Consider the following 16551-nt stretch of genomic DNA (forward strand, 5'->3'; position numbering starts at 1 on the left):
TTATTATTTTATTCCGGTTACCAACAATGACCTCCGCCCACACTAGCTCACTGGAAGCATCTACTTCAATTTCGCGGAAAGTTGAACTACTTGTGACAGCAACAAACACTCCACCGTTGTTATCCATGATTGTGTAAGACAAGTCTACACACCAGAGAGGAGCTGACAGACCTTCATGGGACTGTTCTTCCTCGTGCATACTACGTCACGGAACTCACACATTCCGATTGCCATCTGTTTGGGCCAATGAAGGATAACCACTGCAGGAAGCAGTGCGTGGATGATGGGGAGATTATCGATGCAGCAGGAGGCTGGCTCCGTCATCACCCAGTAGAGTGGTGCCATGAGGCCCTCCCAATGAGGCGGCGTAAGGGTGTCGCACTGAACCGACGTTATGTTCAAAAATAGAGTTTAGGAGCCAGAGAACTGGGGAATAGTATGGTGTCTTGGTACCCTGAATAAAACATAACTGTTGGCAGAGAGAAAGTGTTGCGTTACTTACTGAACACGCCTCGTATGTCCATTATAATGATGAGGATTTTTGTTTTCCTGTATGAATGTGGGCAGACAGGCCATGGTGAGGGATGTAAAGAGGGTGTCATTCCGGGAGGTGAGAGCGTGTTGGAAGGCAGGCGGGAAGTCGACGGGAAAGGCTGCAAGTCTGCAGAGCAGGCCGGACTGAAGCTCTGGAGTCGGCAGCACCCACCCCCGCTGGCCGCCAGCGTACAGACGAGCCAAGTCTTGGGGCTCCTGCGAGCGGCAGTTCAGGTGCCACAGGTGCAGTCCGGTGTTTCTCATGAAGCCTTGAACAGACCTCTCGCCCACTGACGTACCGGTATCTCATCTCTGTCGTTCTGAAAAGTTTCCCATCGGCGTTCGCATGCATCTGCCTAGCCAGCTCGAATTCTCCAAATTGCCAGTCAAATCACTGAACAATAGCTACGTTTTCGATTTGGACAACACGCTCTGTGCTCGCATTAGATACTGCTCTAGTACGAGATATTTCGGGTAACGCTGGAATTCTAACTGATAGACACCATATTATCGTGTATAGACAGCCAGTCGAAATACTCCTGTTCCGTGCGATCTGAATCCACTACGTGAGTGGCTATTAAAATTATCTGTTTAACACTGTCCTGTATTTAGTACATACTGTGTCGAAACATCTATCAACATTTAAAGCGTGTTGTCAGCCTGCCTTCATACTCCTGCAGATATTTTTCCAGTAGCACTTCGTCATATACTGATCGGCCAACACATTGTGACCACCGATCTGCTATCGATGTAACGCCGTCCAGGCGACAACAGCGCCACCTGGTGGTCAGACACATGCACAGTGCATGTAGTATGAATGAGTCTGCTGTCCACGTGTGGAATGGGGAAGACGTGCGATCTATCTGGGTCTGACCGAGGGCAGCCTGTGATGGCCTACAAGCCGAGCACCAGCATTTCGGAAACGGCACGTCTTGTCGGGTGTTAGAGGAGTCCTGTGGTGAGTGTCTTCAGAACGCGGCGAAACCAGAGTGGAACCACGTGCAGAGGTTGGGCAGCCACCCCTCATTACGGGTGTCGGACATCGTAGGCCGGGCAGCGAACTGTGGCGGAACTAGCGTCAAACTTCCATGTTGGGTAGAAAACATATAGATACAGCAACAAGGAATATCTCAGTGGGCAGTACAGTTGAAGAGGGATGGACATCCCTAAAAAGGGCGATAACAAAGGTTAGGAAGGAAAGCACAGGTACAAATAAGGTAACTGCGAAGAAACCAAGGGTAACAGAAAAAAATATATCAATTGATCTATGAAAGAAGGAAACAGAAAAATGTTCTGGGAAACTCAGGAATACAGAAATACAAGTCGCTGAGGATCGAAATAAATAAGAAGTGCAGGGAAGCTAAGACGAAATGGCTGCATGAAAAATGTGGAAGGATCAAAGAAGAAATGATTGTTGGCAGGACTGACTCAGCATACAAGAAAGTCAAAACAATCTTCGGTGACGTTAAAAGCAAGGGTGATAACATTAAGAGTGCAACGGGAATTCCACTGTTAAAGGCAGAGGAGAGAGCGGATAGGCGGAAAGAATACAATGAAAGTCTCTGTGAGGAGGAATTGTCTGATATGATAGAAGAAGAAACAGGAGTCGATTTAGAAGAGTTAGGGGACCCGGTATTAGAGTCAGAATTTAAAAGAGCTTTGGAGGACTTAAGATCAAATAAGGCAGAAGGGCTAGATAAAATCTCATCAGAATTTTTAAAAACGATGGGGGAAGTGGCAACAAAACGACTATTTACGTTGGTGTGTAGAATGTAGAGGTTGGCGATATACCATCTGACTTTCGAAAAAACATAATCCACACAATTCCGAAGACGGCAAGAGCTGACAACAGCGAGAATTATCGCACAATCAGCTTAACAACTCATGGATCCAACTTGGTAACAAGGATAATATACAGATGAGTGGAAAAGAAAATTGAGAATGCGTTAGATGACGATCAGGTTGGCTTTAGAAAAGGTAAAGGCGCGAGAGAGGCAATTCTGAAGTTACGGTTAATAGTGGAAGCAAGACTAAAGATAAATCAAGACACGTTCACAGGATTTGTCGACCTGGAGAAAGCGTTCGACAGTGGAAAATGGTGCAAGATGTTCGAAATTCTGAGAAAAATAGGGGTAAGCTATAGGGAGACACGGGTCATATACACTCCTGGAAATTGAAATAAGAACACCGTGAATTCATTGTCCCAGGAAAGGGAAACTTTACTGACACATTCCTGGGGTCAGATACATCACATGATCACACTGACAGAACCACAGGCACATAGACACAGGCATCAGAGCATGCACAATGTCGGCACTAGTACAGTGTATATCCACCTTTCGCAGCAATGCAGGCTGCTATTCTCCCATGGAGACGATCGTAGAGATGCTGGATGTAGTCCTGTGGAACGGCTTGCCATGCCATTTCCACCTGGCGCCTCAGTTGGACCAGCGTTCGTGCTGGACGTGCAGACCGCGTGAGACGACGCTTCATCCAGTCCCAAACATGCTCAATGGGGGACACATCCGGAGATCTTGCTGGCCAGGGTAGTTGACTTACACCTTCTAGAGCACGTTGGGTGGCACGGGATACATGCGGACGTGCATTGTCCTGTTGGAACAGCAAGTTCCCTTGCCGGTCTAGGAATGGTAGAACGATGGGTTCGATGACGGTTTGGATGTACCGTGCACTATTCAGTGTCCCCTCGACGATCACCAGTGGTGTACGGCCAGTGTAGGAGATCGCTCCCCACACCATGATGCCGGGTGTTGGCCCTGTGTGCCTCGGTCGTATGCAGTCCTGACTGTGGCGCTCACCTGCCCGGCGCCAAACACGCATACGACCATCATTGGCACCAAGGCAGAAGCGACTCTCATCGCTGAAGACGACACGTCTCCATTCGTCCCTCCATTCACGCCTGTCGCGACACCACTGGAGGCGGGCTGCACGATGTTGGGGCGTGAGCGGAAGACGGCCTAACGGTGTGCGGGACCGTAGCCCAGCTTCATGGAGACGGTTGCGAATGGTCCTCGCCGATACCCCAGGAGCAACAGCGTCCCTAATTTGCTGGGAAGTGGCGGTGCGGTCCCCTACGGCACTGCGTAGGATCCTACGGTCTTGGCGTGCATCCGTGCGTCGCTGCGGTCCGGTCCCAGGTCGACGGGCACGTGCACCTTCCGCCGACCACTGGCGACAACATCGATGTACTGTGGAGACCTCACGCCCCACGTGTTGAGCAATTCGGTGGTACGTCCACCCGGCCTCCCGCATGCCCACTATACGCCCTCGCTCAAAGTCCGTCAACTGCACATACGGTTCACGTCCACGCTGTCGCGGCATGCTACCAGTGTTAAAGACTGCAATGGAGCTCCGTATGCCACGGCAAACTGGCTGACACTGACGGCGGCGGTGCACAAATGCTGCGCAGCTAGCGCCATTCGACGGCCAACACCGCGGTTCCTGGTGTGTCCGCTGTGCCGTGCGTGTGATCATTGCTTGTACAGCCCTCTCGCAGTGTCCGGAGCAAGTATGGTGGGTCTGACACACCGGTGTCAATGTGTTCTTTTTTCCATTTCCAGGAGTGTACAATACGTACAACAGCTAAAAGGGAATAATAAGAGTGGACGACCAAAAACGAAGGGCTCTTATTAAAAAGGGTGTAAGACAAGGATGTAGTCTTGCACCCCTACTGTTCAATCTGTACCTCGAGGTATCAATGATGGAAATAAGGTTCAGGAGTGGAATTAAAATTCAAGGTGAAAGCATATCAATGATGCGATTCGCTGATGACATTGCTATACTGTGTGAATGTGAAGAAGAATTACACAATCTGCTGAATGGAATGGTGTGATGAGTACAGAGTATGGATTGAGAGTAAATCGAAGAAAGACGGAGGTAATGAGAAGTAGTAGAAATGAGAACAGTGAGAAACTTAACATCAGGATTGATGGTCACGAAGCAGATGCAGTTAAGGAATTCTGCTACCTAAGCAGTAAAATAACGGTTGGCGGATGGAGCAAGGAGAACATCAAAAGCAGACTAGTAATGGCAAAAAGGGTATCCCTGGCCAACAGAAGTCTCTTAATATCAAATATCGGCCTTAATTTGAGTAAGAAATTTCTGAGAATATACGTCTGGAGTATAGCGCTGTATGGTAGTGAAACATGGACTGTGGGAAAACAGGAACATAAGAGAATTGAAGCATTTGAGATGTGGTGCTACAGACGAATGTTGAAAATTAGGTGGACAGATAAGGTGAGGAATGAGGAACTTCTGTGCTGAATCGGAAAGGAATATGTGGGGAAAAAGTGGTAAAGAGAAGGAACAGGATGATAGGACACCTGTTAAGACATGAGGGAATGACTTCTATTGTACTAGAGGAGCTGTAGAAGACAAAAAGTGTATAGGAAGACAGCAAATAACTGAGGACATAGGTTTCAAGTGCTACTCTGAGATCAAGAAGTTAGCACAGCAGAGAAATTCGTGGCGGGCTGTATCAAACCAGTGAGAAGACTGTTAATATTTTCTAATGGGTAATCAACACATAGTTTGTACAGTAAGGCTCGTGGTAATGTTCCCTAAAGATCATTCTGTTTATGAACATAGTGAATTTCTTTACGTCAACCAGCAAAGAATCTGAAATATGTGGGACATGCATGAACAGACTATATCTTTATATATGTGTCAACTCAAAGGCTACGACTCAGGATATCAGGTAGGGTGTTTACTTATCTTAAAATAAATTTGAGTAGTCATCAAACCAAAATTTACTAGAAAGAGTACTGTGATGGGGTATCATTCAGGCTGCAATAACGCAGCTAGGTCTGAGACTAGTTCGACAGATGCAGAGGTAATCATAGCGAAGTACACTACAAAATAAATACGACGCACCAAGAATTATGTGAATGGGACGGTAGATGTGATGAATATAGAAAGACAAACATGTAATTGCAGTTTAAGGAAAATTGGATGATTTATTGAAAAAAAATACTTCACAAGTTGAGCAAGTCTGTAACACGTTGATCAACCTCTGGCCTTATGCAAGCAGTTGTTTGACTCACCTTACCACTGTCTGCGGCGCCTCCAGACACCTCTCCACTGGCCATCGGGGCTCAGTTCGAAGCAGAATTCATCAATGAAGACGATTCTACTCCTGTCACTGAGCTTTCAGACCAAAGACGTGTCTACAGACGTGCCGCACAATGGCGGGACACCAACCAGAATGTCGCCCGCCACGTGGCGCGGCACCCAGGAGTGGTCTGGGGCGACGTTTCTTTTCTCTTCGTAGCAGGAACTCTTTGGTAGCCATCTGCACCGCCTTTACTGCACAGTAGTACGTCGACGATTTCCTACGCCCACTTTTGTCGCCTTTCATGGCAGACCATCCTGGGCTTATATTTCAGCACGATAATGCTCTCCCGCAGACGGCGAGGATTTCTACTGCTCGTATTCCTGCTTGCCAAACTCTACCTTGGGCAGCAATGTCGCCGGATCTCTCCCCAATAAAGAACGTAAGGAGCATTGTGGAAAGAGCCCTCCCACCGTCTCGCGGCTTTGGCGATCTAATTTGCCAGCTGAGCAGAATTTCACACGATGTCCCTCAGCAGGTCATCCAACAACTCTGTCAGTCAATGCTAAGCCGAATAACTGCCAGCATGAGGACCAGGGGTGTACAGCACGTTACTGACTTGCTCAGTTTGTGAAGCTCTTTCTCTTGAAAAAACTATCTATTTTTTTTTCTTCGCTTGTCATCACTTGTTTGTTTATATCTGTCCACCACATCTACCGATTCGGATAATTTCTTCGTGGTGCGTCGTTTCTTCTTTGTGTTAGATTGTACTTTGAGAAATTTATGTTCGTATTGAATATTGATTACGCAGTGGAAAATATTGATAATAACCTCACATGACGCAGTTATCTATAATGAAGTGCTACCCGAAAGAACCGGCACAAACAACTAACCATATGTTGAAAATCGATATGATTTCAAACTGGCACAAAGAATGGCAACTTACATTAAATGTTCAGAAGTATAAGATCGCGCACTTCACACATAGGAATCACTCATCTCGTAGAAATGCCTGGGTGTCACAACTTGTAAACATATCGGAATGATCACATGTGCTCAGTCGTACGCCAACGCGGTGGTGGACAACTCAGCTCGCCCTATTTGCCCAAGAAATTCACAGTGCCGTAGACACTGGCGAGCAGATTGATGCCGTATTCCTGGACTTCAGGAAGGCATTTGATACGGTTCCGCACTTACGTTTAGTGAAAAAAATACCAGCTTACGGAATATCGGACCAGGTTTGTGATTGGATTCAGGATTTCCTAGAAGAAAGAACACAACATGTCATTCTTAACGGTTCAAAATCTGCAGATGTAGAGGTAATTTCGGGAGTACCGCAGGGAAGCGTGATAGGACCTTTATTGTTTACAATATACATAAATGACTTAGTTGACAACATCGGTAGCTCCGTGAGGCTATTTGCAGATGACACGGTTGCCTACAAGAAAGTAGCAACATCAGAAGACTCGTACGTACTCCAGGAGGACCTGCAGAGGATTAATGCATGGTGCGACAGCTGGCAGCTTTCCCTAAACGTAGATAAATGTAATATAATGCGCATACATAGGGGCAGAAATCCATTCCAGTACGATTATGCCATAGGTGGTAAATCATTGGAAGCGGTAACGACCGTAAAATACTTAGGAGTTACTATCCGGAGCGATCTGAAGTGGAATGATCACATAAAACAAATAGTGGGAAAAGCAGGCGCCAGGTTGAGATTTATAGGAAGAATTCTAAGAAAATGTGACTCATCGACGAAAGAAGTAGCTTACAAAACGCTTGTTCGTCCGATTCTTGAGTATTGCTCATCAGTATGGGACCCTTACCAGGTTGGATTAATAGAAGAGATAGACATGATCCAGCGAAAAGCAGCGCGATTCGTCATGGGGACATTTAGTCAGCGCGAGAGCGTTACGGAGATGCTGAACAAGCTCCAGTGGCGGACACTTCAAGAAAGGCGTTACGCAATACGGAGAGGCTTATTATCGAAATTACGAGAGAGCACATTCAGGGAAGAGATGGGCAACATATTACTACCGCCCACATATTTCTCGCGTAATGATCACAACGAAAAGATCCGAGAAATTAGAGCAAATACGGAGACTTACAAGCAGTCGTTCTTCCCACGCACAATTCGTGAATGGAACAGGGAAGGGGGGATCAGATAGTGGTACAACAAGTACCCTCCGCCACACACCGTAAGGTGGCTCGCGGAGTATAGATGTAGATGTAGATGTAGATGTAACTGGTACAGTACAGGGAACGTACAACCCATAAAAATATTACAAATGTGAAAGTAACTCTGTGTGTTACATTGTCATGAATAAATCGCTGAACTAATTTGGATAAAATCTGGTATGGAGATAGCTTGGACGTCGAAGGAGAACGTGGTCAACTCAGGGAAGAAGAAGAAGGAAAAAATCCTATTAAATTGTGTAGCTGTTCAGCACTTAATGTTTCTTGTTTCCTTGTCTCTCTAACACTATCTTTTTTTCGGCTTCTAAAATGTTTTCAATATTATCTACTCGTATTTGTAAAACATCTTTTCGATCTTTTTCTTAAGCTGGGTAGTTGTATTATCTTTAGCAGTATTATGCACATTTTTAAACATGGTATACGTGAGTATCACGCAGACGACACCCCAGCAGATGTCGACGACTACAAGTGTTTACAGATTAAACCGTTACAGTGCGAAACCGAGGTCTACTCGTATGTGTGGTTTCTGCAGTTTTAAAAATAACTGCTACACCACCTGGTTAAGCCGTACGACTTTTACGACGTAATATTGTGGAGACGCAATGATAAAATGCTAAGGTAGGCCCGAGAACCGTGTTTAAAACTATTACTCAGGCTCATATGGTTCAAATGGCTCTGAGCGCTATAGAACTTAACATCTGAGGTCATCAGTCCCCTAGACGTAGAACTACTTAAACCTAACTAACCTAAGGACATCACACACATCCATGCCCGAGGCAGGATTCGAACCCGCGACCGTAGCGGTCGCGAGGTTCCAGACTGAAGCGCCTAGAACCGCTCAGCCACACCGGCCGGCTATTACGCTGGGAAAGCTATAAGAAATATACCACTAGCAGTGGAAAAATCGCTACTATCGGAGCACAAAATATGCTTTCCTTAATACACTCTCACTCAAAAGTGGGTTAGCAGCTACTTTCCTCTGCACCTGTAAAATTTTACTCAAAAATATAGGCATGAGAACATATTCGCTCTTTTTGTTTGACATTCAGACTTCCAAAAGTTCCACTACCTGCAACTCGCTCACATCCAGTAGTCCACCCCTGCAAACGGCTAATACTCATCCACTTCCAGATGCCCTTCGTCACCCACCCATTCAGCCCATCATCGATATTATAACTTTGTGTATCTCTGTCATTCTCTCCTGTCTCTCAGCCACACTCCCATTCATTCTGTCCTACTACTACACCCTTCTGTCACTGTCTCTGTCTCCCTCTTGCTCTTTCTTATTGCTAATATACTATTTCTTCCTCCCCACTGATTGTGTCTCTTCTTTGTTGTCATTGTCATACACTTCATTCACTCTGTCTCTTAATATCGCTGGCTCTCATCCACTTACCCCCCCCCCCCCCGGCCCCCCACCATGGGAATGTCTCCTTCACTCGTTTCAAAGAACTGTTCTGTCAATCTCATTTCTGCTCCACTGGCTCTGAGCTTCTCTGTTCCCCCCACACTGCCACTGTCTCGTTTGAATTTTCTATAGCACAACCACTTTCTACCATCTTTCAGTATTTATTACTTTTCTGTCTCTTCGCCACTGCCACTCTCTTCTTCTCTCGCAGCTTAAAAGAGCGTGAGTATGTATGCATGCCAAAATCTTTAGAGGTGCTGAGGAACGTAGAGTGGGGCAGATAGCATTTAGTTTTCAGTCAAGAGTCTTTTAATTAAACAGGGGCATATTCGCATTTTTTTCTGTCCGATACAAACATTTCTCAGTTGTTTTCTTTCCTTTCCCTGCTGCAGCAGGGCATATAACTTATATGAAAAGGAAGTTATTGGCCAATAAAATATAGATAGTTTACTTACACTAGGTGATCAAAACTATCCAGACAACCCAAAACCATATGTATTTCATATTAGGTGCATTGTGCTGCCATCTACTGGCAGGTACTACATATCAGCGACCTCATTAGTGATTAGACATCGTGAGAGAGAAGAATGGGGCGCTTCGCGGAACTCACGGACTTCGAACGTGATCAGGTGATTGGGTGTTTCTTATGTCATAGATCTGTACGCGAGATTTCCACACTCCTAACATCCCTAGGTCCACTGTTTCCGATGCGACAGTAAAGTGGTAACGTGAAGGGGCACGCACAGCACAAAAGCGTACATGCCGACCTCGTCTGTTGACTGACAGAGACCGCTGATAGTTGAAGAGAGTCGTAATGTGTAATGGGCAGACATCTATCCAGACCCTTACATAGGGATTACAAACTGCACCAGGATCCACTGTAAGAACTATGACAGTTAGGCGGGAGGTGAGAAAACTTAGATTTCATGATCGAGCGGCCGCTCATAAGCCACACATCCCGCCAGTAAATGCCAAAGGAGTGTAACATTGGACGATTGAACAGTGGAAAAATGTTGTGTTGAGTGATGCACCACAGTACACAATGTGGCGATCCGACGGCAGGGTGTGGGTGTGGCGAATGTCCGGTGAACGTCATCTGCCAGCGTGTGTAGTGCCAACAGTAAAATTCGGAGGTGGTGGTGCTATGGTGTAGTGTTTTTCATGGAGGAGGCTTGCACCCCTTGTTGTTTTGCGTGGCACTATCACAGCACAGGCCTACACTGATGTAGGCTCGGGGATGGCGATTGCATCTTTCAACACGATCGAGGTTTGTTCATAATTCACGGCCTGTGGCAGAGTGGTTACACGACAATACCATCCCTGTAATGGACTGGTCTGCAGAGAGTCCTGACCTGAATCCCATAGAATACCTTTGGGATGTTTTGGGACGCCGACTTCGTGCCAGACCTCACCGACCGACATTAATACATCTCCTCAGAGCAGCACTCCGTGAAGAATGGGCTGCCATTCCCCAATGCCCCTGATTAAACATATGTGTGCGAGAGTGGGATCTGTCATCAAGGCTAAGGGTGGGCCGATACCATATTGAATTCCAGCATTACCGATTGAGGGCGCGACGAACTTGTAAGTCTTTTTCAACCACGTGTCTGGATACTTTTGATCACATAGTGTATGTGAAACTGAAATAACGCAAAACTGAGTATCGCCTTCAGACCTGATTTTTAGGAGGAAATGTATTTTCATTTGCTTTGGTCTTACAACATGAGGTTCCCAGATGTTAACGGAGACACTTTCAGCATATTACTGCTTGTTCGTCACTTTAAGAATTATGTTTTCGTCGCAAACCGGATTGGAGGTGCGTATTTTGCGTCTACTAGTAGGATGTCTTTTAATCTCTAAGTTTTGGAATATATTAGGTTCGTGTGTTGCCAGATGCACACCGATTATCGTTTATTTCATGCTATGCTTCGTAAACGTAAGTCTGATTTAGAGTATTTTTCTAAGATAGCTCTGTCTGCGAAAGTTTCTCGAACTCAACAAGCCTCGGAGCAGTCTCAGAGCCGCCGGACCTTACACGCAGAACGTCACGCGGCAGCAACAGCTGCAGAGACAGACCAGTCACTGACACGCTGCATTTTAGACACTGAGTGTCGCAGGTGTCTTGCAGCTTCCGAGACGCCTGAACACTCTGAGCGACGGCGTCATCTATATGCTGTGCAAGAAACAGAGCATACCCTTACATGCAGAATGTTGGAAGCTTTTAGTGAGGCTGCATTTAATTATGAATCATTTAACTGACTACGTTAATCGTCGATTAGTCATCTCAGGGAGGATAGATCAAAAATGTAAACATCGTAACGAGTTGAAATCGTAGGAAGAAATGGTTGGTCTGTTTTGCTCTGGTGACGAAACCTCACTTAAATTCCTAGGAAAGCCAGAGGAACCTCTAAAAACTGCATTTTTGACGGAATGTAATGAATCGTTGTGTTGTTAAAATATAATTGGGAAATACAATGCAGCTTTGAGATGACTTCATTTGCTATGGGTACTGAGGTAAAAATGCCGGGATTTCATCTACTCTTACGATTCAAGGTCAAATTTACCGTAATTGCCTCTTTGCGTGCTCCACATAACCATCAGCATGAGTCCCTACAGAGAGAGATAACGGGGAATGGAATCAATGAAGCAGCCTGTAGGGATAAATATATCCAAGGCGTGGAAAAAAGTGAATGTTGCTAATTACAAATTTAAAAACTGCATTGGAGAAAATACTAGGACGAGATTACAAAGAAGTGATTCATCCTGTTCATGCACCGAGGGCCGAACTATTAAGTCCGTATGCTGCTCCGTTACATAACCACTGGTATGGGACTACAGCTGTGTCTAACGAATAATTAGTCTGTTCAAGAGCTTCCTTACAAAATTGTCGTACAGCCCATCCCAGCTTACTGGTCAAATGTATGAGATACATACCGATAAGCTCTAAGTTGCGATACCGAAGGCATGCGAAGAGAGCAAAGGAGGATATTAGACGAACATCAACAAAAGCAAAATGAGCGTAATGGAATGCAGTCGAATTCAATCAGGTGACGCTGAGGAAATTAGATTAGGAAATGAGACACTTAAAGTAGTAGATGAGTTTCGCTAATTGCGAGCAAAATAACTGATGATGGTCGAAGTAGGGAGGATATGAAATGCAGACTGTCAATGGCAAGACAAGCGTTTCTGAAGAAGAGAAATTTGTTAACGTCGAGTATAGATTTAAGTGTCAGGAAGTCCTTTCTGAAAGCATTTGTGTGGAGTGTAGCCATGTATGCAAGAGAAAAATGGCTGGTAAATAGTTTAGACAAGAAAGGAATAGAAGCTTTTGAAATGTGGTGCTACAGAAGAATGCTCAAGATTAGATGGATGGATCATGTATCGTGTGGTGTAAAAACTGTAGAGGGAGACCAACGGATGAATACAGTAAGCAGATGCAGAGGGATGTAGGTTGCAGTAGTTACTCGGAGATGAAGAGGTTTGCACAGGATAGAGTAGCATGGAGAGCTGCATCGAACCAGTCTTTGGACTGAAGAAAACAACAACAACGAAGAGAGCAGTTCCAATGGCCACAGTCTTCTCTGGGTAGCGTAAGACAATCAGGGGAACGCTGTAAAGGCCAAACTAGTCTCAGCTATTACTCGAAAGCCTATATAGGGTGACGATCCAGTGAAAAAGTTGGGAATCAGAAATTAAATTAGAGCCACATACGTATTTCATTCTTCCCGTGTAGAATACGCAAAGCAGGGAGGAACTCCTCGTGTGTAGTTCAAGGGAAAGTAGCCTGTAACAAGAATTTCATCTACATCTACATAGATACTGGCCAGGCCACCGCATGGCGAATGCAGGAGGGTTCAGGCCGCCACTACTAGCCATTTCCGATCCACTCGTAAATTTTATCAGCAGGTTTTCGCGAACAGAACATCGTCTTCCCTCTAAGAGTTCCTATTTGAGGTCACCAAGCATCTTAGTAACACTCGCGTGTCTATCGAACCTACCGGTAACAACTCCAGGAGTACTCCTCTGATTTGCCTCGATATCTTCCTACAGTTCGACTTGGCGGACGTACCACACACACGACCAGTACTCAAGAATGGACCGCACAATTCTTCTATACGCGGCCTGCTTTGCAGATGAGCTACACTTCCCTGTAACCGAAGTCGACCATTCGCCTTACTACCTGTTACCGTCCTTGCGAGCTCGCTCCATTGCCCATCGCTTTGCAGCGCTACTTCTAGGTATTTCACTGATCAGTTCTTTCGTTACTGTTTCAACATGGATATAGGTTCTCTCTCCCAAAATGTTAGCTAACCACACATAAAACAATGTAGATTACAAAAAGACGTTGCGAAAATGAACCTAGAAAACAGTTCCCTATCCACAACAATGCCAACCACAACATCTCATTTCTTTTACACTTAAGAACCAAAGAAACTGGTACACCTGCCTAATATCGTGTAAGGCCCACGCGAGCACAAAGAACTGCCGCAACATGACGTCGTATGGACTCAACTGATGTCTGAAGGTGTGCTGAAGGGAACTGACACCATGAATCCTGCAGGGCTGTCCATAAATCCGAAAGAGTACTACAGCATGAAGATCTCTTCTCAACAGCAGTCGTATCTAGTATCTAGACGTATGAGGGGCCACATATCACTCCAACTGCACACGCCCTACGTTACAGACATTCTCCAACAGCTTGAACAGTCCCCTACTGACAAGCAAAGGTCCATAGATTCATGAGGTTGTCTCCACACCCTCACACGTCCATCCGCTCGATACAATTTGAGACGAGACTCTTCGGACCAGCCAACATGTTCCCAGTCATCAACAGTTCAGTGTAGGTGTGACAGGACCAGGCGAGGCGTCAAGTTTTGTATCGTGCAGTCACAAGCGTATACGAATGGGCGCTCTGCTCCGAATGCCCATACCGATGACGTTTCGTTGAATGATTCGCACACTGTCGATGGCGCAGAATTGAAATCTGCAGCAATTTGCAGAACGGTGGGGCTTCTGTCACGTTGAGCTATTCTCTTCAGTCGTCGTTGGTCCCGTTCTTCCAGGATCTTTTTCCGTTCGCAGCGGTGTCGGAGATTTGACTTTTACCAGATTCCAGATATTCACGGTACACTCGTGAAATGGTCGTACGGAAAAATCCCCACTTCATCGCTATCTCGGAGATGCTGTGTCCCATCGCTCGCGCGCCGACAGGAACGCCACATTCAAACTCGTCTTGATTAACTGACATTGTAGCGGCAGTAACCGACCTAACAACTGCGCGAGACACTTTTTGTTTATATAGGCCTTGCCGACAACAGCGCCGTATTCTGCCTGTTTACATATCTCTGCATTTGAATACACATACCTATACCAGTTTCTTTGGCGCTTAAGTGTACAGTGCTCCACTAAGCTGAAGCGTTATGTGTCGGAGATAAAAGGTATGGTACTGAAAGTATCATTAGAATCGACGCTGAAGTGTTTTAACGAATGATGACATTTGAGACTGTTCTTGAAAATGCTGCAGTATTGAACAAGATTTTTGTTTAAAAAAGACGAGTAATTCATGTCACACCTCAAAAACTGCAGAAAATTTGCAAAATCAGAAAAACTGGATGAAGCAGGAGTGCTAAGCCCGTAAATTTAGCAGCAAAACTTCTATGAAGTACTGGCGGAGGCAAAGCTGTGAGGAGGGGTCGCGAGTCATGCTTGGGTGGCTCAGCCCGGAGAGCAAAAAGTAAAGTTCCCGAGTTCGAGTCCCGGTCCGGCTCGCAGTATCATTCCTTCAGGAAGTTCCAAGTAGCTGGTTTGCTGTACATCAAAGTCGTCGCTAAATTATGGATGTAGAAGCCCACATTTGGTTACTAGAATCGTAACAGCAGAAGGTACAGAAAATAACTAAATTGTACTTTCTGTGTGTATTCTGAATACGGGCAGATTATATGATTACGTTGTTAGCTGACTGATGACTATACAAGCTGTAGCACACAGAGCCTCCAGTTGTGCCATCAACAGTGGCTGTGATCTGACTGAACACTGAGTCGAACTAAAGCTTAGATGACAGGTATAGTTACATTCTACCCTTCTTCAACTCTGTACCAGAGCTCAATGGCTGGTGAGTTTTGACATGCCTGTTTCTTAGCAACACGAGACAAGGTGCTTTCAACGGGTGAGAGGTCTGCAAGGACGTGCTGGACATAACAGCCCAACACTCTCTGTATTGATGTACGTTGGGACAGCATGGGAACCATAGAATGAGATTTTCACTCTGCAAGTCGAGCGTACTCTGATATGAAACTTCCTGGCAGATTAAAACTGTGTGCCTGACGGAGACTCGAACTCTGGACCTGAAACTTCCTTGCAGATAAAATCGGTGTGCCGGACTGGGACTCGAACTCGGGACCTTTGGCTTTCGTGGGCAACTGCTCTACCAATCGAGGACTTGCCCGCGAATTCAAAGGTCCCGAGTTCGAGTCTCCGTCCGGCACACGATTTTCATCTGCCAGGAACTTAATATTTTGTTGAAGACAGAATGATGGAGATCTCGAAGATAGAGAACACTGACCGGTCTTAACATGTCAGAAATTTAACGATTGTTGTCAAACTTGCCAGCCATTTACTGTGTAGCAAATGGCTCCGCGTACGATGACGCCAGGTGCCAGGCATATATGAGAGCGACCAGTTCAACCTGGCAACCTTCGGTCTCGGTGGAGTCGAATTTTTGTGTTGCAATTTCAATGGCTGCTAGTGACCGTCTACACAGTAGTAGTCAACAAGAACCTGTCTGATCAGTCAGTGTGCCAGCCTAATGGGTACTGAAAATCGTTTCGCAGGAAATTATTATCTGTTCGAAACGTGCGAGAACCTGGAGGCGCCGTCCGTCGCGGTGCCGGCCGCCACACGGCTGGTGCCGCGCAGAGGCCACGAGCCGCCGCCCGCGGAGGACGAGGAGTGCGGCCGCGCCCTCGCGGAGGTTCGCCATCTCAAGGAGGACAGCTCCAGGGAACTCACCAGGGGCCTCATCCGCGGCGTCGCTGCCGACTGCATTCGCTCTTGCTCCGTACAAGGGTACGTACGCCACTGAAAGAACCAACCCATAGTCGCACGTGTAATCCTCTTCTCCAGTTCTCATATTTGTTTTCTAAGCTACCTTTACTACCTCTATTTTCCGACACTAATATTAGTCAGTAGACGAGACGAAACTTTGGTCATCTAGGAGACATCAAGGTAACCACCTTGTGACACCGCCTGAGAAATTGATAATGACCTCTGGAGTTCATAAGACTCTTCAGGTTTGTCATATGGAGCTGAACTTCCCTTAAATTTACCAGTTGAGCAGGTGGGA

At 46.0% G+C, this 16551-nt stretch overlaps 1 protein-coding gene across 1 annotated transcript in view; it reads left to right on the plus strand.

The window, feature by feature from the left end:
• Nucleotides 1-16290, plus strand: part of LOC124553481 — a 32974-nt gene extending 16684 nt beyond the window's left edge. Inside the window, exon 2 of the mRNA XM_047127337.1 lies at nt 16040-16290. Coding sequence (XP_046983293.1) covers nt 16040-16290 — 251 coding nt within the window. The remainder of the gene's footprint in view (nt 1-16039) is intronic.
• Nucleotides 16291-16551: the final 261 nt, after the last annotated feature.

The sequence above is a fragment of the Schistocerca americana genome, chromosome 11 (genome assembly GCF_021461395.2).
Source record: "Schistocerca americana isolate TAMUIC-IGC-003095 chromosome 11, iqSchAmer2.1, whole genome shotgun sequence".
NCBI classification, from domain to species: domain Eukaryota; kingdom Metazoa; phylum Arthropoda; class Insecta; order Orthoptera; family Acrididae; genus Schistocerca; species Schistocerca americana.